The sequence below is a fragment of the Scyliorhinus torazame genome, chromosome 6 (genome assembly GCF_047496885.1).
Source record: "Scyliorhinus torazame isolate Kashiwa2021f chromosome 6, sScyTor2.1, whole genome shotgun sequence".
In the NCBI taxonomy this organism is placed as follows: Eukaryota; Metazoa; Chordata; class Chondrichthyes; order Carcharhiniformes; family Scyliorhinidae; genus Scyliorhinus; species Scyliorhinus torazame.
In genome coordinates this window covers 162,621,516-162,648,325 of record NC_092712.1, presented here as the reverse complement: position 1 = coordinate 162,648,325, position 26,810 = coordinate 162,621,516, and the positions used below count along the sequence as shown (strand labels likewise).

General features: G+C 53.7%; 1 protein-coding gene across 1 annotated transcript in view; it reads right to left on the bottom strand.

The window, feature by feature from the left end:
• LOC140425114 (BPTI/Kunitz domain-containing protein-like) overlaps positions 1–26,810 on the bottom strand; it is a 70,054-nt gene that overhangs the window by 7,651 nt on the left and 35,593 nt on the right. Inside the window, exon 4 of the mRNA XM_072509028.1 lies at positions 8,606–8,638. Coding sequence (XP_072365129.1) covers positions 8,631–8,638 — 8 coding nt within the window. The 3' untranslated portion in view covers positions 8,606–8,630. The remainder of the gene's footprint in view (positions 1–8,605; positions 8,639–26,810) is intronic.

Sequence of the window (26,810 nt, the reverse complement as noted above, 5' to 3'; positions counted from 1 at the left end):
CTGGCAGAACAGGGTCCGAGTGGTCTAGCCGGGGTGGAAAGTTGGGGGGAAGGAACTGAGGTTGGGAGGAGGAGTTTTACAAGAGACAGTGGATGGGAGGAGCTGGAGACTTGGGGTGGGGGGGGGGGAGCTGTGTAAGATTAAGGGTGACTACGGGTAATCCCTGATTCCTTTTTGTCATTTGTTTATGTAAACATGCGGGTTGAGGTTTGGGGTTGGTGGGTAGATGGGATTGTTGTTACTATGGGGACTGACATATCTTGCTGATTATTGTTTATTGTTGATGGATGTAAATGTGGGAGAAAATGTGAAAAAGGAGGAGAATTAACATTTTTTTAAAAAAAAGTCCAAGAACTTAAGCAGAAGCAGAAAATTCCACCTTTTATTTCAACTGAGGATCCAACTCAATCAGTTCAATGCAAACACCTCCTGGGATATTTCTAAGTAGGTGTTTAGCTGGCAAAATTGATAATCATGATGGTTTCAGGGGGCAACGATAAGGAAGAAATATCAACATGCAAAGATACAATGAAAATGAAATTTGCTTATTGTCACAAGTAGGCTTCAATGAAGTTACTGTGTAGAACAAAGAACAAAGAACAAAGAAATGTACAGCACAGGAACAGGCCCTTCGGCCCTCCAAGCCCGTGCCGACCATGCTGCCCGACTAAACTACAATCTTCTACACTTCCTGGGTCCGTATCCCTCTATTCCCATCCTATTCATGTATTTGTCAAGATGTCCCTTAAATGTCACTATCGTCCCTGCTTCCACCACCTCCTCCGGTAGCGAGTTCCAGGCACCCACTACCCTTTGCGTAAAAAACTTGCCTCGTACATCTACTCTAAACCTTGCCCCTCTCTGTATAAAGCCCCTAGTCGCCACATTCCAGCGCCTGTTCGGGGTGGCTGATACGGGTATTGAACCGTGCTGCTGGCCTGCCTTGGTCTGCTTTAAAGCCAGTGATTTAGCCCTGAGCTAAACCATTTTCACACTGCAAAGCACACATGGTTGGCACTGTGATAGGTAACCAAACCTGATCTGATCAGTTTGTAGAGTTTAAGCATAGATTGTGTCAACTGAGGTGTGTTATGTTAAAGGGAGTCATGATGAAAGAAGGGTGGCTCAGTACATGAGTGAAGGACATGGGGTGGATTTCTGTCACAGTCCAACCATGTTCGGGTTATACGGATATTGGACATACCCATCAACAATGAAAGAAAAAGGAGTAAGTGCAATTACTCCTGGCATTTCACAATAAGAATCTGCTGAAACCATTTAAATCTTGTAATAAAATACTGAAGCAAACAAAGTAAATGGTGGAGACAGGTCAGACAGCATCTGTAAAGAGAAGACAAATTAGAAAGTGTTATGGATTCTGAGAAAAGGTCCAATGACTGAGTCAACGACTGTGCTCTTTCAACAGATGTTTCCTGACCTGCTGAATGTCTCTAACAATTTAGATTTTTTTTTGCTTCAGATTTCCACCAGCTGCTGTAGTTTTGCTCTTGGTCATAGAAATTACTGCACTTTGGGTCTGGGCTAGTGAACAGATTGATGGCCAAAAAGATTCAGAAAAAAGTCCCAGCTTAGGCAGTCATTACATCGTTAAAGAAGCCTATGTTGAGACAAGTCCTAGCATGAATATAATCGGCATAATTCACTACTGCAACAAAAACAGTCAGGTTATTCCCTGTACAAGAAAAGCCGACAGTGAATATACCACTGGAACTTTCTGCACTAATAAACATTAATCCAGGAATATTAAATGAAGGATTAGTGGAAGAATTTTAAAGGTCTCAGATTCGAGACTTTCAGCAACTGTTTACGAGAACACCCAGGTCTCGATACACATTCCCCCTCTCAATTTACAGCCATTCAGATAATAACCTGCCTTTCTGTTTTTACTACCAAGGTGGGTAATCTCACATTTATCCGTGTTATACTGCATCTGCCATGCATTTGCCCACTCACTCAGCTTGTCCAAATTTCTGCATCCTTCTCATAGCTCACCCTCCCACCCAGCTGTATGTTACTTGCAAATTTTGAGATATTACATTTGGCTCCCTCATCTAAATCATTAATATATATTGTGAATAGCTTGGGACCCTGCATTGATCCTAGAGGTACCACACTAGTCACTACCTGCCATTCCTTAGAACAAGACACGTTTATTTCTTGAGTGTATGTGGTCTGCCAACCAGTTTCCTATCCATCTCAAACAGCATCTCCAATCCCTTGCACATTCATTTTACAGGCTAATCTCTTATGTGGGACTTGGTCGAAAGCCTACTGGTAGTTCAAATATACGACATCCACTGGCTCCCCCTCATCACATCTCCTAGTTACATCCTCGAAGACCTCCAGTAGATTTATCAAGCATAATTTCCCTTTTTTAAATCCATGCTGACTGTCCGATTCTGCCACTGCTTTCCAAGTTCACCACTATTAAAACTTTTATCATGGACACTAGAATTGTCTCCACTATCGACGTCAGGCTGACTGGTATATTTTTCTGTTTTCTCTCTACCTCCCTTTTTAAATAGTTGAGTTACATTAGCTACCCTCCAGCCTGCAAGGATTGTGCCAGAGACTATAGAATCTTGTGTCCTCCTTTGTGAAGACAGAATCAAAGTATGTATTTAATTGCTCAGCCATTTCTTGTTCCCCATTATAAATTCCCTGTTTCTGACTGTAACAGGTCTACCTTTGTCTTCATCAATTCTTCCTCTTCATGTACCTATAGAACCTTTTACCGCCAGTTTTTATGTTCCCGACAAGATTACCCACGTACTCTATTTTCCCCTTTTAAAGCAATCACTTGCTCCACCTTTGCTGAATTCTAAAGTGCTCCCAATCCTCGGGTCTATTGTTTTTCTGGTCAATTTGTTTGCATCCTCCTGCAATTTACTACTATCTATAATTTCCCTTGTAAGTCATGGTTTGGCCACTCTTCCCATATTACTTTTGTGCCAGACAGGAATGAACAATTGTTGCAGTTCACCCATGTGCTATTTCAGTGTTTGCCGTTGCCTACCTACTAAAATCCCTTTAAGTAACGTTCCCCAATCCATCATAGCCAACTTGCGCTTTGTACCATTGTAGTTTTCTTTAATAAGATTCAGGACACTAGCCTCACAATCAACTATGTCACTCTCCACCTTGATGAAGAATTCAATCATATTATGGTTGCACAAGTAGATTGACAATTATTCCTTTCTCAGTACGCAATACCCAATCTAGGATGGCCTTTTCTACAGATGGTTCCTCTAAGTATTGGGCCAGAAACCATCCCAAATATAGTCCAGGAATTTCTCCTTCACAGTCAGGTTATTCCCTGTACAAGAAAAGCCGACAGTGAATATACCACTGGAACTTTCTGCACTAATAAACATTAATCCAGGAATATTAAATGAAGGATTAGTGGAAGAATTTGATTTGCCGAATCTAATTTGATTTGCCAAATCAATATGCATGTTAAAGTCACCCACAATTACAGATGTTCCTTTTTTGCACGCGTCTCTAATTTCCTGTTTAATACCATTCCCCAAATCAGTTTGGGGGTTCATATATAACCCCCACTCACAATTTTGCCCCTTGGTGTTTCTCAGCTCTGTCTATAGTTAATATCTTCCCTCACTATTGAACTAATTTCCTCTTTAACCAGCAATGCAACTTCACCGCCTTTTCCTTTTTGCCTGTCCTTCCTAAATACTGAATACCCCTGGATGTTCAGTTCCCCTCCTGGTCACCCTGCAGCCATGTCTCTGTAATCTCAACGATGTCATACCCGTTTACGTCTATTTGTGCGCTAATTTATTCACTTTATTGCAACTGATGATGGCATGACATAAAAACATAGAAAACAGGTGCAGGAGTAGGCCATTCGGCCCTTCAAGCATGCATCACCATTCAATATGATCATGGCTGATCATGCAAATTCAGTATCCCATTCCCGCTTTCTCTCCATCCCCCTTGATCCGTTTAGCCGCAAGGGCCACATCCAGCTCCCTCTTGAATATATCCAGCGAACTGACCCCAACAGCTTTCTGTGGTAGAGAATTCCACCAGTTCACAACTCTCTGAGAGAAGAAGTTCTTCCTTATCTCAGTCCTGAATGGCTTACCCTTTATTCTTACACTGTGACCCCTTGTTCTGGTGGTCCCCAACATCGGGAACATTCTTCCCACACCTAGCCTGTCCAATCCCATCAGGATTTTATATGTTTCTATGAGGTCCCCTCTCATTTTTTAAAACTCCAGTGAGTACAAGCCCAGTCGATCTAGTCTTTCTTCATATGTCAGTCCTGTCATCCCAGAAAGTAGTCTTGAGAACCTTCGCTGAACACCCTCAATAGTAAGAATGTCCTTCCTCAAACTAGGAGACCAAAACTGCACACAATACTCAAGGTATGGCCTCATCAAGGCCTTATTTAACTGCAGCTCGTCTTATCGTGTCAATGTGTGCGGTGGCCTGCTCAAGATGCGATACCAGTGCCTGGACTGGTCGGGGCTGCCCTCCAATACAGCCACCAGAGGGTGTCCTTCCTCATAGTGATCTGCTGTGTTCTGCACAACCTAGCACTACAGCAGGTCGAGCTGGACCAAGAGGAGTTGGAGGAGCACCACATCTTCTTGGATGAAATGTCGAGGAGGGTGGTGAGGGGAAACCTGCAGAAGAGGTGAAGGAAGAATCTGAGGCAATGGCCATTGTCCACATGGAGCACAGGGCAAGAGGCGCCCTCATTGCCTCTCGGTTTGCCTTTCGGGCTAGGGTGTCAAGACCCCTCCTACCAATGGGGTCTTACATCATCTGACCACTGTACGGCTGGGACGTTATCATCATGGTCGCACCATTCATGGTCAGGGCACTAAAGAGACTGACCAGGCGTTGCAGGAGATGGATGATGATTTGCAGTGAGGATAGAATGATGCTTCTCTTAGCCCTTGCAAAATGTCTGACTCCTGCCTCACAGAGAGTTGAACGTGACCTGCCAATGAACGGGGTGATTCAGGAGGTTAAATGACACATCTCAGCTGCTGCTGTCTCCTCCGAAGTCATTAGGTCCCCATATGCTTCTCTACCTACTATCGAGGTGGACATACACTCATAGACCATAGAACATAGAACAGTACAGCACAGTACAGGCTGTTCGGCCCATGAACCAAGGCTAGAGGTGAGTTGCTCACAAGAGGCAGGTGTCAGGTGGGCTCGACACACCAAAGTGTCCTGGGTGCAAAGCCCCAGGCTCCTTTCCTGTTGATCTATCTCACTTTGGATTCCTGGGGGCCCCTGGGCTCTTTGATGGGATGAAGGGGCAGCAGGAGTGAGATCCAGATGCCTCACTATTCTCTGGTGCTGACACCTGTGGGTTTCAACCAGTGCCTGCACCATGCAGTTTAAACCATGCACCAAGGAGCTCATGCCCTCGTCATGGAGTGTATGACCTGAACCATGGAGGGCAGATCTCCGGCCCTGGACTGCATGTCCTGCATTAAGGTCTCCACTGCGGACGCCACCCTTGTAGTGTTGGCCTGGTTGCGCAGGAGTGACGGAACCATCTCCTTGGAAAGAAGGCGATGGGACTATTCAATCCAGCCTTGATGCCCGATGAGGGGTGCTATCATCCCTTTCTGGTGCTCACAAGTCTGCCTTTACTGCTCCAGGAGCTCTGGGACGACCATCTCCAGGGACATAGCATCAGACTGGGACTCAGCAAAGAGCTGGACTCTGGCATCCCTCTGAGCGCGGTGTCCCTAGGACATCCCTGCCTCTGCCTGCTGTGAATCATCAGGTGTGAATTGCTCACAACTGAGTGATCCAGAAGCCTGCCTACTACTTAACTACGACTTAATCCCACTGAATTGCGAGTATCTGTGTTGATGGAGGGTGTGGGTGAAGAGACCTCTTCAATGCGGGTCACTGACAAATCTCTCTCGGAGGTCGGGTCTGTGGTGTCCAGGGGCCACTCGGATGGACCAGGTTGCTCTGCTGTTGACCTGAAATAGAAGGGAGATGGCATTAGTGCGGGACAGGGGAACACTGATAAGTGACGCACGTGAGGCTTGCGCATGGCTGAATGCCTTTGGCCCCCATCTCCTCCATAGATGTGGTCCAGCTCCTCACCGGCAAGCTCAAGGGCTTGCTCCTCGAAGAGGGTCAGTGTTTTAAGCTCTGGCATCACTCCGGCAGGCTGTGCCCACTCACACCTGTTGTGTTCGATATGTCCCGCAATGAGACAGATGGGGAGCTGTAAGCAGGAGTCATGCCACATCAGATGGGGATGGAGTCTGTCTGGTATGTGTGGGAGGTGAGTGGTGGCAGATATGTGAGGGGCACAGGAGCTACTGGGTGCATTATGGGGAGGGGGGGCTGCATGACAAGTGTTGTGACCCCGCATGGGGGTGGAAGTGGAGATGTGAGGCATGTGTTAATGAGTGCATGGGGTACATGAGGAGGTACCCTGGCTGCGCGAAGAAGGTCATTCACCTTCTTCCGGTACTGCACCTCCGCCCTCTTATGGAGTAGGCTGGCGCTCACAATCACGGCCATAGCCTCCCAGGCGAGGTTGACACTGACAATATATCGCAAAATACCGTCCGTACTTGTAATATTGGGCGGGATTCTCCCGTACCCGGTGGGGCGGGGGGTCCCGGTGGGACGGAGTGGCGTGAACCACTGCGGCATCGGGCCTCCCCAAAGGTGCAGAATCCTCCGCACCTTTAGGGGCTAAGCCCGCCCCAGAGTCGTCGGCGCCCCGCCGGCTGGCGTGGAAGGCCTTTGGTTCCGCGCCAGCCGGGGCCGAAAGGACTTCGCCGGCCGGCGTGGGTCCGCGCATGCGCGGGAGCGTCAGCGGCTGCTGACGTCATCCCTGCACATGCACAGGGGGGGGGGGGGTTCACCTACCCGTCGGTCATGGCGGACATGACCAGTGCGTAGGAAAAGAGTACCCTCATGGCACAGGCCCTCCCACGGATCAGTGGGCCCCGATCGTGGGCCAGGCCACTATGGGGGCACCCCCCGGGGCCAGATCACCCCGTGTCCCCCCCAGGACCCCAGAGCCCGCCCGCGCCGCCTGGTCCCGCGGGTCAAGGACCTAGTCCAATCTATGTCGGCGGGACGTGCATAGAACAAGCGGGACTTCGGCCCATCGCGGGCTGGAGAATCGCCGGGGGGTCCCGTTGACTGGCGCGGCGCGATTCCCGCCCCCGCCAACTCCGGTGCCGCCCCCCTGGTGATTCTCCCGTCCATTGTTCCTGAAACTACCATGGCCAACTTGTTCCTACACGTTGGTTTAGATTTAGACACTAGTTTTGGATTGAACTGTATGAATTTCAATCTTAATGTAAAATTCTACCACATTATGGTCACTATTTCCTAAAGGCCCCTTTACCATGGGGTTATTCATTAGCCCTTTCTCATTGTTACAGTTCTAGATCCAAAATAACACATTCTCCAATTGGTTCTTCAAAATACTGTTGATCTTGTATACATACCAGGAATTTGTTCTTTGTTCTTTGACAGCAATAGTGCTAATTAGGCTTACCCAGTCTGAGGCCGGCATTCTCCGAAATCCCGGCCAAGTGTTGACGCCAGCATCAAAATCAGCGCGAGCGACACCGGCGTCAACGGGCCTCCAGGCCCAGTCATTCTCCCCATCCTCAGGGGCTAGAACAGGGAGCAGCCCTGCAACAGAATCCAATTAGAATTCTGACTCTTTATCAGGGTCGATCGCGACGACTTGAAATGCAGTAAACGGAAAAACAAATGCCTCATGTGACATACCATCACCTATACTCTGGACGCGTAGTATATGATAATTAGATGGTAATTAACGGTCTTAAAAAAAGATATAGAAAGTAGAAAGAAGAAAGATATTAATTACCTCTGACATTAATTCGGCCAATTCTGTCCAGAAGTACAGTGGGAAAATTCATCACATGATCACTCCCCTCCAATTACCTAGATTAGCCCCCGTTCCCAATGTCTCAAATGTGTCAACATCCTCCGATTAAATCCCTTCACTGCCTCAGCCCTCCCCATCTCTATAGCTTCACCTAACCTTACCTTGTACCCCAGCCAAAGTTACCTCCCCATTCCAGATGTTGGATGGTGCATTCTCCCCACATTCACCCCATCATTGGCAGTCATGACTTAACCACCTGAGCCTTATGCCTTGTTAATTTCTGGCAAAACTCCTCCAGCTCTTTCTCCTTCTTAAAAACCACTTTGTTAACTACTCCAGCAAATTTCTCCTCCTGGAGTTGACAATCAAGATTTCATACACTTCTGTTAAACAGCTTGGGACAATTTTCTGTTAAATGCATTGAATAAATGCAAACTGCTATTATTGATGCACAGAACTTTTTAATCCGACAATGACTTTTTACCCTAGGCAAACCTAAATTTGCACTTGAAGTCATGATGAAAATTGCAAATCAGGTTAGACCTGGGAACTGAATGATGTTAATGCTTGAGATTTCATTGGATCTTAAGGCAATGCAAATCAAACTGTCTTCGACTTGAAGACAAAAATCACTTACAAGAGTACATTTCACAAAATAAATCAGACAAGAAGTATTTACCAACCTCGGAAGGCCCTTACCTTGCCAGTTGTCACCACCAGTTGATCAACTTCCTAGGATAGGAAATAAGAAATGTTACAAACTGATTCATATTAAACATATTAATCAGTTAAGAACGTGAGAGTCAATGGTCAGTCGGTTGTTAGAAGAAACAAAGAAAATAGACATCAACTTGACATGCTAGAAGCAAGGCTTGTTTTCAACATTCTCAAATTCCGGAATGAGTCAGCAATGGTGACGCCGGCCATCCATCTGCAGTCCCGTTTTGGGAAATCCTGGGTGCACTCAATACTGAATCAGTGTTTAAATGGAGCTACGTTTTGCTGGACCTCCCAAGCTATCAGTCACTAATGCCTGGGAACGGATTCTGACAGCAAATAAAACAGTGGTGCCATGATTACATCGAAACCATGCTGTGGTGAATGATATCTGTATACATATGTACCTTTAATGCGTAGGCCCCTTTAAGACCGGGTATGGAACTCCGCCTCCGGTTCCGCCCCCAGGAAGCTGTATATAAGGTTACGTTCAGTAGGCAGCGTGCAGTGAGCACACGACTCGGCTGCTGTCTGGTTTTCTGGTTATTAAAGCCTTTGTATTATCAAACTCCTCTCCTGTGTCGTAATTGAGGGTATCTAAATTAAAAACCAAACTACATCATGATGGACAGCGGTCCAAAGCCGGAGAAGCTCAACTTGGACGCTCGGTCGCCGGAAGCCACTGAAATTTTTAAATACTGGCTCCGGTGCTTTGAGGCCTATCTGAATTCCTCAGAGACTGAAGTTGACGGATCTCGCAAGCTGAGCTTACTACATGCCCGGGTGGGCTCCAACTATCCTCCGTGATCGAGAAAGCTACGACGTACGCAACGGCGGTCGAAGTCCTACAGAAGCGCTTCGTAAAGCCGATAAACGAGGTACACGCCAGACATTTGCTCTTGACCTGCCGCCAGCGCTCTTGGGAAACGCTAGATGAATACTTGGAGAGACTCACCGCGCTCACCAGGAACTGCGACCATAAAGAGGTGATGGCAGAAGTCCACATGAACTTACATATTCTTGATGCTTTCGTGTCTGGTATCCGATCCACGTACATCCGGCAGCCGCTCCTAGAAGACGGAGCGAAGGACCGCTAAGGCACGGTAACGCTCGCCTCTTCCCTGGAAGCGGCCCACCATAATCTCTGCACGTACTCCGCTGACCTTCCAAACCCCTCTCGATCCCCTCCAGACTCGGCCACGCTTCAGGCCTGCGCCGCGCGGCGACCCGCTCACACCGGGGGCCCCCAATGCTATTTCTGTGGGCAAGGCCAGCACACACGCCTGCGTTGCCCGGCCCGCTCCGCTATCTGCGGCGAATGCGGAAAGAAGGGGCACTTCGCGAATGTCTGCCTGGCTGGGCCCAAACGCCAGAAACAAAAGTCTCATCGGGCCCAGAAATTCAACTCCCGGGACCACAGGCCCCACAACGTGGCGGCGCGGCTGCCGGACACGCCTACTTCCGACGTGTCATCGGCCTCGTGCGAGTCATGGGGGCGGCCATCTTGGCGGCGGCCATCTTCAAAACTCAAAACGTGCGACTGACGGTGGCGGCCATTTTGCGAGTCCGATTCAACCAAGGACTCTGACTGCCCGCAACTCGGAGCGATCACGCTCGATCAATCTCGGCCGAAGCACCAGCGAAACTCAATGATGCAGGTTCAAATCAACGGCCGCGTCACCCCCTGCCTTTTTGACTCCGGGAGCACGGAGCGTTTTATCCATCCAGACACGGTAAGACGCTGCTCCCTGCGTACCTATCCCGCCTCCCAAACTATCGCCCTCGCATCTGGGTCTCATTCGGTCCAAATCACGGGGAATTGTGTCACGAACCTCACTATCCAAGGTGCCAAATACGCCCATTTTAAACTTTATTTCCTCCCTCACTTCTGCTCCCCCCTGCTGCTCGGTCTGGACTTTCAGTGCAGCCACCGAAGCCTGACCCTGAAGTTCGGTGGACCCCTGCCCCCGCTCACGGTATGTAGCCTGGCGACACTCAAAGTTGCACCACCCCCCCTCTTCGCGAACCTCACCCCCGACTGTAAGCCCGTCGCCACCAGGAGTCGGTGGTGCAGTGCCCAAGACATGACTTTCATTAAGTCAGAGGTTCAGCGGCTACTAAAAGAAGGGGTCACAGAGGCTAGCAACAGCCCTTGGAGGGCACAAGTACTGGGAGTCAGCTCCGGGGAAGAACAACGTATGGTGGTGGACTATAGCCAGACCATAAACCGCTTTACGCAACTCGATGCGTACCCACTTCCCCGCATAGCAGAAATGATGAACCAAATCGCCCAGTATCGAGTATTCTCCACTGTCGACCTAAAATCGGCCTATCATCAACTCCCTATCCGTCCAGAGGACCGCCCCTATACAGCCTTCTAAACAGCCGGTCGGCTCTTCCACTTCCTCAGGGTCCCTTTTGGTGTCACAAACGGAGTCTCCGTTTTCCAAAGGGCAATGGATCAAATGGTGGACCAGTACGGCTCACAGGCTACACACCCGTACTTGGACAACGTCACTATCTGCGGCCATGACCAGCAGGACCATAACGAAAACCTGAGGAAGTTCCTCCAGACCGCCCGGGCCCTCAATCTGACATACAACAAAGAGAAATGCGTGTTCCACACAACCCGGTGAGCCATCCTCGGCTACGTCGTGGAAAACGGGGTCCTAGGCCCAGACCCCGACCGTATGCACCCCCTTAAGGAACTTCCCCTCCCCCGTAGCCTCAAGGCACTCAGACGGTGCTTGGGGCTCTTTTCCTATTACGCCCAGTGGGTCCCCAGATATGCGGACAAAGCCCGACCACTCATTAAGACCACGGTTTTTCCCCTGACGGCTGAGGCTCAGTCGACCTTTAGTCGTATCAAAGCCAATATCATCAAGGCCGCCATGCGCGCGGTGGACGAAACCATTCCCTTCCAGGTAGAAAGCAATGCATCAGACGTCGCCCGGGCTGCTACCCTCAACCAGGCGGGCAGACCGGTAGCGTTCTTCTCCCGAACCCTCACCGCCTCGGAAATTCGACACTTTGCAGTCGAGAAGGAGGCACAAGCCATAATGGAGGCACTACCTAGCCGGTAGGAAGTTCGCCCTCGTCACCGACCAACGGTCGGTCGACTTTATGTTCGATAACGCACAACGGGGCAAAATAAAGAATGATAAAATTCCGAGGTGGAGGATCGAACTCTCCACCTACACGTACGATATTACATATAATCCGGGGAAGCTCAACGAGTCCCCAGATGCCCTGTCCCGTGGCACGTGCGCCAACATGCAGAAAGACTGTCTGCGGGCCATCCACCTCTGCCACTCGGGGGTCACCCGGCTTGCCCATTTCACCAAGTCCCGCAACCTACCTTACTCCACCGAGGAGGTCAAGGCCATGACCAAGGCTTGCCAGATCTGTGCGGAGTGCAAACCTCACTTCTATCGACCAGACAAGGCTCGCCTGGTAAAGGCCTCTGAGCCCTTTGAGTGACTAAGCGTGGACTTCAAAGGGCTCCTCCCGTCCACCAACCGCAACACCTACTTACTCACTGTCATCGACGAATTCTCCCGCTTCCCATTCGCCGTCCCCTGCCCCGATATGACCTCGGCCTCCGTAACAAGGCACTGCACAGCATCTTCACCCTGTTTGGTTTCCCCGCTTATATCCATAGCGACCGGGGTACATCGTTCATGAGCGATGAGCTGCGTCAGTATCTGCTCAACAAGGGCATCGTCTCGAGCAGAACAACCAGCTATAACCCGCGGGGAAATGGGCAGGTGGAGAGGGAGAACGCAACAGTTTGGAAGGCTGTTCTTCTAGCCCTACGGTCAAGAAGTCTCCCAATCGCCCGATGGCCGGAGGTCCTACCCGATGCCCTACACTCCATTAGGTCGCTCCTCTGTACGGCCACGAACGATACCCCTCAGAACCGTTTGTTTGTCTTCCCCAGGAAGTCCACCTCTGGGGTCTCGCTTCCACGTTGGCTGACGACTCCGGGACCAGTTCTACTCCGGAGGCACGTGAGGAGCCATAAGACAGATCAACTGGTCGAGAGGGTCCAACTATTACTCGCAAACCCTCACTATGCCTACGTCGAGCACCCCGACGGCAGGCAGGACACCGTTTCCCTGCGAGACCTGGCACCCGCTGGCTCGCCCACCGACGCCCCCCTTCCACCGACGCTCCCCTCCCCGCACCGACGGTCGACTCTGACAGCGCCCCCCCCCATAATGCCCCCCTCCCCTCAGCCGGTGCCGGCACCAATCACCCTAGTCACCCCGGATACCCCCCTGCTCCAACGCGGGCAAAGGCTCAGACAACCGTGCTCCTGGATATACCACCACCGAGGACGACCGTATCCGCCGCACCACCACCGGAGCTGAGAAGGTCGACACGGGCAATCAGACCACCCAAAAGACTGAACACGCAATTCCACTTCACCCCCGACGGACTATGCGTTTTTTTAAACAGGGGATGAAGGTGATGAATGATATCTGTATACATATGTACCTTTAATGCGTAGGCCTCTTTAAGACCGGGTTTGGAACCCTGGGGGACTCCGCCTCCGGCTCCGCCCCCAGGAAGCTGTATATAAGGTTACGTTCAGTAGGCAGCGTGCAGTGAGCACACGTCTCGGCAGCTGTCTGGTTTTCTGGTTATTGAAGCCTTTGTATTATCAAACTCCTCTCCTGAGTCGTAATTCAGGGTATCTCACATGCTATAATTAAAAAGATATCCTCCAGGATGCTGCATTCAAATAGATATGCTCCAGTATGCTGCTCCTGATAATTATCAACTGGTTGGGTTTCTGTCTTTGTAAATGTGTTGTTTTGTCATCTGCTTATATGACCATCATAAAATTGTAACCATTCTTAGGTTTGATACAATCCTGACATGAATTGGTTATCAGTTCTGAACCTGCTTGCCTCTTTCATCTACAGCTGGTTAATTGAAAGTTGCTGACTTCCACCGTGCAGTTCATGATTGTGAGATATTTCAAATCTTACAAAACCAATCCATTTATTGTGTGGTAATAAGACTGAAAACCAGTTTTAGTATACACAATGGGCGTCATTCTCCGACCCCCCGCCGGGTCGGAGAATGGCCTTTGGCCGCTGTGAATCCCGCCCCCGCCGAAGTCTCCGGTACCGGAGATTGGGCGGGGGCGGGAATCGGGCCGCGCCGGTTGGCGGGACCTCCCGTTCAATTCTCCGGCCCGGATGGGCCGAAGTCCCGCCCAGAAATTGCCTGTCCCGCCGACGTAAATCAAACCTGGTATTTACCGGCGGGACCAGGCGGCGTGGGCGGGCTCCGGGGTCCTGGGGGGGGGGCGCGGGGCGATCTGACCCCGGGGGGTGCCCCCACGGTGGCCTGGCCCGCGATCGGGGGCTACCGATCCGCGGGCGGGCCTGTGCCGTGGGAGCACTCTTTCCCTTCCGCCTCCGCTACGGCCTCCACCATGGCGGAGGCGGAAGAGACTCTCCCCACTGCGCATGCGCGGGAAACTGACAGCGGCCGCTGACGCTCCCGCGCATGCGCCGGGAAACTGACAGCTGCCGCTGACGCTCCTGCGCATGCGCCGCATTTCCGCGCCAGCTGGCGGGGCAACAAACGCCATTTCCGCCAGCTGGCGGGGCGGAAATCCCTCCGGCGTCGGCCTAGCCCCTCAAGGTTGGGGCTAGGCCGCCAAAGATGCGGAGCATTCCGCACCTTTGGGCCGGCGCGATGCCCGTCTGATTGGCGCCGTCTTTGGCGCCAGTCGGCGGACATCCCGCCGTTGGGGGAGAATTTCGCCCAATGTCTCAATAAGCACAGAAGACAACCAGCTAATTGCACTGTACTTCCCTCAAGATCAGGGAGGCCAACTCTAGAATCTGCATCGGGGGGTCCCTACAAGATTTCTGGGATTTAGGTAATGGGCTGAAATTTAACCCCCCACCCCATGTTCCCAGGTTGGATGGTTTGCAGCTCTATGGGCAAATTCAAACAACTGAATTTAAGATTATGACCAACACCCAGCTCCAAACTCTGTTTTTTATGATCAAGCTCGTTAATAACCCATTCAAAGTGGGAGGTGCAATTAGTGCAGACAGGCAGGTGCCTATCACAGCAACTAATATACTTTGGTGGTGTTAATAAGGTATTTTTCATTTGAGGTTTACCTAGTTCTAAATATAATGGGCAGGATTCTCCGTAAATTGGCGCGATGGCCCGAACCCGGTGACAAAAACGGCGCGAATCACTCCGGCGTCGGGCCCCCAAAACGTTGTGAATTGTGCGGCCGGGAATGGGCTAGGAGCGGCGTGATGCCATTTGCGACAGCGTCACCCGTCACGGATGCGCGTGGCATCACTGCACAAAAGATGCCCCCCCCGGAGACCCGGCAAAATGACGGCCCACCGCGCAGCGCCAAGTGAGACCCCCACTGCCTGCCCCCTTTCCCCTCCCCCATATCCCCCTTCACCTATAATCCCCTTCCCCCATATCCCCCTTCTCCCATATTCCCCCTTCTCCCATATTCCCCCTTCCCCAATATCCCCCATAGCCCCCTTCCCCCATATCCCCTTACCCCATATCTCCCCTTCTCCCATATCCCTTCCCCCATATCCCCCTTCCCCAGATCTCCCTTCCCCCATATCCCCCTTCCCCCATATCCCCCTTCCCCACATCCCCATTCTCCCATATCCCCTTTCCCCCATATCCCCCCGCAACCATATCCCCCATATCCCCCCTTCCTCCATATCCCCCCTTCCTCCATATCCTGCCATATCCACCCTTCCCCCATATCCCCTTCCCTCATATCGGGGGATATGGGGGAAAGGAGGATTTGGGGGAAGAGAGATATGGGGGAAGGGGGGATATGGGGAAGGGGGATATGGGGGGAAGGGGGTATATGGGGGAAGGGGGAATATGGGGGAAGGGGGATATGGGGAAGGGGGATATGGGGGAAGGGGGGATCTGGGGGGATTTGGGGGGATATGGGGGAAGGGAGATATGGGGAATATAGGGGAAGGGGGATATGGGGGAAGGGGGATATGGCGGAAGAGGGTTATGGGGCAAGGGGGGATATGGGGGGATATGGGGGAAGGGGGATATGGGGAAGGGGGATATGGGGGATATGGGGGAAGGGTGATATGGGGAAGGAGATATGGGGTGTCATGTGAGAGTACCTTTAAGACATGGATGTTTAAGCAATGTACCTTTAAGAAAACAGTGATGTTAGAGAGTGGGTGGAGCTGGGCTTTAGATCAGCCATTTTGAAGTTTTTAGTTTCAGTTTGAAAAGAGCTTGTGAGTGTCTGTGTTTGCAGTGAGCTGGATCTCTGCCATGAAAGACTATCTGTGGATCATTTGGGTGATTTAAACTCATAATAGTAAAGTCTTTAACCTGATGTGATTCTCTTTAAAGGTGTTAAGTCTCTTGGAAGTTTGAAGGAACATTTTGAGGAATTACTTACTGTTGTAATATTTTCTGAGTTATCTTTGAAGTAAGGGGTGTCAAGACATTCAATGTTTATTTAAGATGTTAAGTTGAGTTCATGGAACAAACATTGTTTTGTGTTTAAAAACCCACGTGTCCATAATTGTAATCCCACTCCTAGGGAACAAGCCGTGTGCTAGGAAAAGCAACAAATACATTAAAGGGGGAGGTTGGTTGAAGTCCAGGATACATTTTGGGGTTCTGAAAATGCCTCACCCATAGCAGGGGGAAGGGGGATATGGGATATGGGGGGAAGAGGGGATATGGGGAAGGGGGGTAGGGGAATATGGGGGAAGGGGGCATATGGGGGAAGGGGGATGGAGGAAGGGGATATGGGGGAAGGGGGATATGGGGGAAAGGGGATATGGGGGAAAGGGGGATATGGGGGAAGGGGGAAATGGGGGAAGGGGGAAATGGGGGAAGGGGATATGGGGGAAGGGGGATATTGGGGATATAGGGGAAAATGGGGGAGGGGGATATGGCTGAAGGGGGATATAGGAGAAGGGGTGTATGGGGGATATGGGAAAGGGGGGATATGGGGAAGGGGGATATGGGGGGAGGGGGGATTTTGGGGGGGATATGGGGGAAGGGGGGACAGACCTGGCCCATCAGGCATACTATGCCCCCAGGCTGTTCCAGGGCGGCCACGAGCCAGGGACAGACCCGGAGCACCAGGCGGACGCCACCCACATCTAGTGCGAGTGCGGCGACGCCGGTGGGCCACACCCAGTGACGAGGGGGGCAGCCACAGCAAAAGGCCTCCGTCGCAGCCGACACAGGACACTGACGCCCAGGACACTGACGCCCAGGACACTGACGCCGAGGACACTGACGCACAGGACCTAACACACAGGACCCTAACACACAGGACACTGACGCCCAGGACACTGACGCACAGGACCTAACACACAGGACCCTAACACACAGGACACTGACACACAGGACACCGACCCACAGGACCTAACACACAGGACCCTAACACACAGGACACTGACGCACAGGACACCGACCCACAGGACACCGACACACAGGACACCGACACACAGGACACTGACGCACAGGACACTGACACACAGGACCCTAACACACAGGACACTGACGCACAGGACACCGACCCACAGGACACTGACGCACAGGATACTGACACACAGGACACCGACACACAGGACACTGACGCACAGGACACTGACACACAGGACACTGACGCACAGGACACCGACCCACAGGACACCGACACACAGGACACTGACACACAGGACACTGACACACAGGACACTGACGCACAGGACACCAACGCACAGGACACTGACACACAGGACACTGACGCACAGGACACCGACACACAGGACACTGACACACAGGACACTGACGCACAGGACACCGACGCACAGGACACCGCCACACAGGACACCGACACACAGGACACTGACACACAGGACACCGACGCACAGGACACCGACACACAGGACACCGACACACAGGACCTAACACACAGGACACTGACACACAGGACACTGACACACAGGACACCGACCCACAGGACACCGACACACAGGACCTAACACACAGGACACCGACACACAGGACCCTAACACACAGGACACCGACGCACAGGACACCGACACACAGGACACTGACATACAGGACACCGACCCACAGGACACCGACACACAGGACATAACACACAGGACACCGACCCACAGGACACCGACCCACAGGACCTAACACACAGGACACCGACACACAGGACCTAACACACAGGACACCGACACACAGGACCTAACACACAGGACCCTAACACACAGGACACTGACCCACAGGACACCGACCCACAGGACACCGACACACAGGACCTAACACACAGGACACCGACACACAGGACCTAACACACAGGACCCTAACACACAGGACACTGACACACAGGACACTGACATACAGGACACCGACACATAGGACCTAACACACAGGACACTGACACACAGGACACTGACACACAGGACACCGACACACAGGACCTAACACACAGGACACTGACCCACAGGACACCGACCCACAGGACACCGACACACAGGACCTAACACACAGGACACTGACACACAGGACACTGACACACAGGACACCGACACACAGGACCTAACACACAGGACACTGACACACAGGACACTGACGCACAGGACACCGACCCACAGGACACCGACACACAGGATACTGACACACAGGACACTGACATACAGGACCTAACACACAGGACCCTAACACACAGGACACTGACCCACAGGACACCGACCCACAGGACACCGACACACAGGACCTAACACACAGGACCCTAACACACAGGACACTGACACACAGGACACTGACACACAGGACACCGACACACAGGACCTAACACATAGGACACTGACACACAGGACACTGACGCACAGGACACCGACCCACAGGACACCGACCCACAGGACCTAACACACAGGACACTGACACACAGGACACTGACACACAGGACACTGACGCACAGGACACTGACGCACAGGACACCTACCCACAGGACACTGACGCACAGGACACTGACATACAGGACCTAACACACAGGACCCTAACACACAGGACACTGACGCACAGGACACCGACCCACAGGACACCGACACACAGGACACTGACGCACAGGACACCGACACACAGGACACTGACACACAGGACCTAACACACAGGACCCTAACACACAGGACACTGACACACAGGACACCGACCCACAGGACCTAACACACAGGACCCTAACACACAGGACACTGACGCACAGGACACTGACACACAGGACACTGACACACAGGACCTAACACACAGGACCCTAACACACAGGACACTGACGCACAGGACACTAACACACAGGACCCTAACACACAGGACACTGACGCACAGGACACTGACGCACAGGACACTAACACACAGGACCCTAACACACAGGACACTGACGCACAGGACACTGACACACAGGACACTGACGCACAGGACACTAACACACAGGACCCTAACACACAGGACCTAACACACAGGACCCTAACACACAGGACACTGACGCACAGGACACTAACACACAGGACCCTAACACACAGGACACTGACGCACAGGACACTGACACACAGGACCTAACACACAGGACCCTAACACACAGGACACTGACGCACAGGACACCGACACACAGGACACTGACACACAGGACACCGACCCACAGGACACCGACACACAGGACACCGACACACAGGACACCGACACACAGGACCTAAAACACAGGACCCTAACACACAGGACCCTAACACACAGGACACTGACGCACAGGACACTGACGCACAGGACCCTAACACACAGGACACTGACGCACAGGACACCGACACACAGGACCCTAACACATAGGCCCCTAACACATAGGCCCCTAACACATAGGACCCTAACACACAGGACCCTAACACACAGGACACTGACGCATACGACACCCACACACAGGGGACGGTTGGACAGGAATCACCGCTCCAGGAGAACCCGGACTTCGGGTCGGATGAGGAGCATACTATTACACCACTGCTGTCTCCTACACCCTCCACCATCGCAGAGACACTCACCTCGGTTGGGCACTTTAGCGATGAGGCATCTGGGACACTAACTGGTGCGCACAACACAGCCGTCCCGGTACAGCAGGTGGAGGCAGGAACAGCCGAGGGGCCGGGCGGTCGGAAGACAGCCCAGCGCAGGCAATCATCTGCCGCCCAGACGGGTCCCGGGTTCCTGGAGTTACCACATCCACCCATAGACCCGATGCAGTCACGGACCAAGGGACAACTGAAGGGGGTGACGGCCGGCTTGCGGCAGCTGCAGACGAAGGTGGAGGAATGCACCCGCTTGCAGGAGCAGGAGTGGTGCCGGTCATGCGTGCCACCCAGGCCGACACCTCATGGGTGGCGTCCGCAGTGGAGGCAATGGGTGCGACGGTGTCAGACATGGGTCGCAGTATGCAAGATGTGGGGCTTTCCGTGCAGGCGGCGACCGTGGCCCAGGATATGGCTTCGCTCTCACAGGCAGCCATGAGCCAGAGACAGCAGCAGATCGCAGAGGCGCTCAACGCCGTGGCCCAGTCTCTGCAGGCAATGGCCCAGTCTCTGCAGGCCATCGCTGAGGGCATCGGTGCCATTGCCCAGGTGCTGGCCGGCGTCGCCCAGACACAGGCAGGGATGGCCAACTCGCTGAGCTCCATGGCTGCAAACTTGCAGACCCTTGTAGCACCAGGTCTCGGGGGGGGGCGTCGGGTGCTTGGTCCGTTCGCATCCCCGACCCATGTAGAGGCCCGGGGGCCATCGGGCACCCCGAGGGAGGAGGAGGTGCTGGGGCAGTTTTCCGGGTCCACCTGTAGGGGAGGTCCTGGAACACCGCGACACCTCAGACTCTCCCCCCTTCCATCCCAGGTGCATCTGGTGGGCATCGGGCAGGACAGGCTGGCAACTCGCCATCCCAGTCACCCGAGCCGCAGCCTGGCGCATCTAAGCCGGGCCGCCCCAGGAAACGGCCGCCAAAGGGGTCCCCAGTCACAGGGCAGAAATCACAGGAGTCCACCGCCAGTTCTGCTGCACCATCTGGGGAACCACCTAGACGTAGTCATAGGGCCCGTAAGGCCAAAAAATTAGACATTGAGTATGTTGGCATGGGTGCAGGGCACAGATTAGTTCTGGGACTAGGGCACGTGTATGAACTGTTTGTCATTAAAATCACTTTCACACCTACAGAAGCTGCCTTTGTGCTCTGTCCGATGCGTGCGGGGATGTGGGTGTGAGGTGAGCACCAGTGGGTGCGTGAGGGATGATAGAATGTCGCCCTCAGGTGAGTGTGCCCCCCCCCCCCCCCCGAGTCGCTCTCGCCATCCCCCCGGGCAGACGACGGGACCGTGCGCTGCAGTGTCACAGCCGCATGCAGGGATGGTCCGGTGGAGGGTGGTACTGTGGCCATGAGTCAGACATTGTCTAACGATATAGAGCCCAGAGCTCATCACAGGGCGGGTTGTCATCATTCTCCATGGCCTGCAATAGACACGCTTCCACCGGCGACCGTGTGAGCCCGGCACGTTGTGCCGCAGGTGGATGTGCAATGGAGGGGTGGTGTGCATGCGGGGGGAGTGAAGATGGTTGGTGTTGGGTGAGCTGGGTGAGAGTGGTAGGTGTTGGGTGGGTGGGGTCAGGGTGGTTGGTGTTGGGTGGGTGGGGTGAGGGTGGTTGGTGTTGGGTGGGTGGGGTGAGGGTGGTTGTTGTTGGGTGGGTGGGGTGAGGGTGGTTGGTGTTGGGTGGGTGGGGTGAGGGAGGTAGGCTGGTGCCATGGTGTGCAATCTGTGCCCATACTCGGCGACTTCCACGCCCTCCTAATGCGTGAACCGGGCCGTGCCCACTGGCCCAGCCGGTAACGGTGGGCAGCCTCCCGTCCATGTCCACCCCGTCTGTCCTGACCATTGCCCCCATCCTCCTCATCTGGGGAGGTCTGCGCCTCGTCTTGCTGTTCCTCCTGTTATGCGTCAGAGTTCACCTGATCCACAACTTTTACTAGATTGTGGTATGGGGAGCACACGGCCCACTCTACAAGTGTGGTACTTCAGAAATGGAAAAGTATTTTTTAAAGCAAAACAATGTTTATTCTATGTACTCAAGTTAACCTTTATAAAACAAACAGTGAATATCTTAGCAACCATTAATTCAAAGATAACCCCCAAAGAATACAACACTAAGTAACCTGAATGCTGTCCTTTTAACATCCAAAAGACTTAACAAACCTCTAAACAGAAGCACATCAGAGTTTACATTCAATACTGAAAACATTTATAATTCTGAATTCACCAAACGATCAAGAGATAGTCCTTCACGGCAGAGATCAACAATACAGCTGCTTTGGCTGACTTCAACACACTGAAAAACGAAACCAAAAAGAGAGACACACCCAAGCTTTTCTCAAAGTGAAACTAAAAAGCAGAACCAGAGCTCAGCTCCACCCACACTCTGACATCACTGCAGTAACATGAGCAGCCAAACATTTCTGAAAGTGACATTCTCATGACACTCCCCTTCCCCCTCCTCTGCCTGCAGCACATCGCCCCTCTGCTGGGCTATGTTTTGCAGGACACAGCAGACCACAATGATACGGCCGACCCTATCTGACGGGTACTGGAGGGCCCCTCCAGAGTGGTCCAGGCATCTGAAGCGCATCTTTAGCAGCCCAAAGCACCTCTCTATCACACAGCTGGTCGCTGCATGGACATCGTTGTAGCGGTTCTCCACGTCAGTCTGTGGCCTCCGTATAGGCGTCATCAGCCACGACCGCAACGGGTAACCCCTGTCGCCCAGCAACTAGCCCCTCAGCCGGGGCGGGGGCGTCCCTTGAACATGGTGGGGATGAAAGATTGCGCCAATACGAATGAGTCATTTACACTGCCCGGGTACTGGGCGCAGATGTGCAGGATCCTCATGGGGTGGTCACAGACCACCTGCACGTTCATGGAATAGGTCCCCTTCCTATTCGTGAACACAGCCCTGTTATCCGCAGGTGTCTGCACGGCGACGTGCCTCCCAACGATCGCCCTCTAGACCATGGGCACCCTGGCCACGGCAGCGAAGCCCGTTGCCCGGGCATCCTGGCTGGCCCGGTGCACAGGGAACTGAATGTAGCGGTCCGCAATGGCATAGAGGGTGTTTGTCACTGCACGGATGCACCGGTGCACTGATGCCTGCGAGATGCCGAACAGGTCCCCACTCGGCGCTTGGAATGACCCCGTGGCATAGAGGTTCAGGGCCACCGTAACCTTAACGGACACGGGGAGAGGGTGTCCTCCCCCAGTGCCATGCGGTGCCAGGTGTGCCATCAGGTGGCAGATGTGTGCCACGGTTTCCTGGCTCATCCCCCACCTCTCCTCACAGGCACGCACCCTCCCCAACCCTCCCCTCCCCCCCCCCTCCCCCCCCCCTCCCCGGCACGCACCCTCCCCAATCCCCCCCTCTCCTCCCCGGCACGCACCCACTCCATCACTCGCCCTAACCAACCCCTCACATCTCTTCCCCGGCACGCACCCTCCCCAAAACTCCCCTCTGCTCCCCGGCACGCACCCTCCCCAACCGCCTCCCCTCCTCTCCGGCACCCACCCTCTCCATCACTCGCCCTCCCCGGCCCCCATAGGCAAGCACCCTCCCCAACCGCCTCCCCCCCCCTCCTCCCCGGCACGCACCCTCTCCATCACCCAACCTCCCCGGCCCCCCTCGGCATGCACCCTCCCCTACCGTTCCCCCCCCCCCACTCCTCCCCGGCACGCACCCTCTTCATCACGCACCCTCCCCAGCACCACCCTCTCCCCCTCAGCCCCTTCCCCCCAGCCCCTCCCCCCCAGAACCACCAGTGCCTCCCCCAGCTCCTCCCCCCATCCCTTCCAACCCCCTTAGCCTCTCCCCGCAGCCCGTTCCCCTCCCAGTCCCTCCCAATCCGGCCCCTCCCCCAGCCACTCCCCCCAGCCCCTCCCCCAGCACCTCCCCCCCAGCACCTCCCCCCCGGCACACAGTCTCCAACGGCTCCTGCGCCCTCCCCACACCTACGGCCATGCCGTCACTTCTCCGCCTGCCTCTCCACACCGACCCCTACCTCCACACTGGCCAGCGTCAACCAGCATGACTTATGGTTGTCCCATCTGAACACATGCTGACTTATTGAAGCTGATGTCTCAATTCGGTCTGGCACATTTTGGCACAGCTCTTAGGCTAAAAATAAAACATGGCATTAGTTAGGCTAGCGGACCTGATTTGCGATTTGGTGCAGCCAGCTTCTACTTCTCAAAGAAAGTCTGTCCATCTTTATGGGAAGCTGCCCCTCACGGCACACTCTGTGAAAGAAGTGGGGGCAAATAGCCAGAGAGCTAAATCCCAGAACTTGGACCAGACATCTAAATCTCTAATGACCCACGGACAGTGGTAGCCTTGTGTACCATCTACAAGATGCACTGCGGGAACTCACCAAGGTTCCTTAGACAGCACCTTTCAGATCCATGACCACTACCTTCTAGAAGGACAAGAGCAGTAGATACCTGGAAATCTCATGACCTGGAGATTCCCCTCTGTGGTGGTATGCATTAGGGGTAATGTGGTACCTGTGAAGCCGAGAGGCTATTGGCTGACAGGTCCCGGGTCCTGGTTGGATCTGCCGACTTCTGGCTCCGCCCTGAAGGCGGAGTATAAGAGCTCGAGCTTCGCCCCGCAGCCTCATTCTGTTGCTGAGCTGCTGGGGACAAGTCTCGCTTAATAATGCTTAGATCGACTTCATCGCTTCTCGTCTCGCGTAAGTCATTGTGCGCTACAATTTATTAAGCGAGCTTAAAAGACTATGGAGATCCGGATCGCCCCGGAGTGCCTGCGGATCAGCCCCCACGCAGCGAACTCGGCAGCCGTATTCAAACACTGGCAAGCATGCTTTGAAGGCTACCTCCGAACGGCCCCCGGCCGGATCACGGAAGAGCAGAAAATGCAGGTCCTGCATTCGAGGGTAAGCCCGGAGATTTACTCGCTGATAGAAGACGCAGAGGATTTCCCGACGGTGCTCGCATTGCTGAAGGGCATCTACGTTCGGCCTGTAAACCAGGTCTACGCGTGGCACCAACTCGCGACGAGACGGCAAATTCCCGGAGAATCGCTCGAGGAATTCTACGCCGCGCTGCTAATTTTGGGACGAGGCTGCAACTGCCCGCCGGTGAACGCGATCGAACACACGGACCTGCTAATTCGTGATGCATTCGTGGCAGGTATAAACTCTCCCCAAATCCGTCAGAGACTTTTAGAAAGAGAGTCGCTAGGACTCTCAGAGGCACGGGCCCTTGCAGCCTCCCTTGATGTGGCCTCCCAAAACGCCCGCGCCTACGGCCCCGACTGCGCGGCAGCCCCTTGGGCTGCGTGGACCCCCGTCGCGACCAACTCCCCGGCACCCCCCCCCCACCCCCCGCAAGCTTGTGCGGTTAAAGCGCCAGACCATCCCGGGGGGGCCCGCTGCTATTTTTGCGGACAAGTGAAACACCCCCGGCAGTGCTGTCCGGCCCGCGCAACTACTTGTAAAAGCTGTGGCAAGAAGGGCCATTTCGCGCAGTGTGCCGGTCCCGGGGGATCACCGCAATCCCCAGAGAAGAACGAGGACAGCACATCCCAAACAACCCCCAACCCCCACCCCCCCAGCGCCCCATGTGCGACCTGCGGGCGCTGCCATTTTGGGTCCCGGGCACCACGAGGGGAGGATGGGCGCCGCCATCTTGTGACCCCCCAGCCACGTGCGATTCATGGGGGCGGCCATTTTGTCCACCTTCGACCACGTGCGACCCATGGGGGCGGCTATTTTGTCCACCCCCGGCCGCGTGCGATTCATGGACGCCACCATCTTGGTTGACAACAAAGGACCCCAGCATCGATGTCTCCACGGGGTCCGAAGAAGACGCCGCGACACTACAACCATGACTGGCTTCGGTGACACTGGATCAATCGCGGCCCCGGACGCTCCAGACGACGACAACAACGGGGCTGGTCAACGGATACGAGACGCCATGCCTGATCGACTCCGGGAGCACAGAAAGTTTTATTCACCCAGACACGGTAAGATGCTGTTTTCTGACCATCCATCCAAGCACGCAAAAGATTTCCCTAGGTGCAGGATCCCACTCAGTGGAGATCAAAGCGTTCTGCATCGCAAACCTAACGGTGCAAGGGAGGGAGTTTAAGAACTACAGGCTCTACGTCCTGCCCCAACTCTGCGCGCCCACATTACTGGGATTAGACTTCCAATGTAACCTTCAGAGCCTAACATTCCAATTCGGCGGCCCAATACCCCCACTCACTATCTGCGGCCTCGCAACTCTCAAGGTTGAACCGCCGTCCTTGTTTGCTAACCTCACCCCGGACTGCAAACCCATCGCCACTAGGAGCAGACGATACAGCGCCCAGGACCGGACATTTATTCGATCTTAAGTCCAGCGGTTGCTGAAGGAAGGCATAATCCAGGCCAGCAATAGTCCCTGGAGAGCCCAGGTGGTAGTCGTAAAGACCGGGGAGAAGCAAAGGATGGTTGTAGACTATAGTCAGACCATCAACAGGTACACGCAGCTAGATGCGTACCCTCTCCCCCGCATATCCGACATGGTCAATCGGATTGCTCAGTATAAGGTCTTTTCCACCGTGGACCTCAAGTCCGCCTACCACCAGCTCCCCATCCGCTCAGGTGACCGCAAGTACTTCGAGGCAGATGGGCAGCTATACCATTTCCTAAGGGTCCCATTTGGCGTCACGAACGGGGTCTCGGTCTTCCAACGGGAGATGGACTGAATGGTTGACCAGCACGGGTTGCAGGCCACGTTCCCGTATCTCGACAACGTAACCATCTGCGGCCACGATCAGCAGGACCACGACGCCAACCTCCAAAAGTTCCTCCAGACCGCTAATGCCCTGAACCTCACATATAACGAGGGAAAATGCGTTTTTAGCACAAACCGTTTGGCCATCCTGGGATACGTAGTGCGCAATGGAGTAATAGGCCCCGACCCCGAATGCATGCGCCCCCTTATGGAATTCCCCCTCCCCCACTGCTCCAAAGCCCTGAAACGTTGCCTGGGCTTCTTTTCATATTACTCCCAGTGGGTCCCTCAGTACGCAGACAAGGCCCGCCCGCTAATACAGTCCAC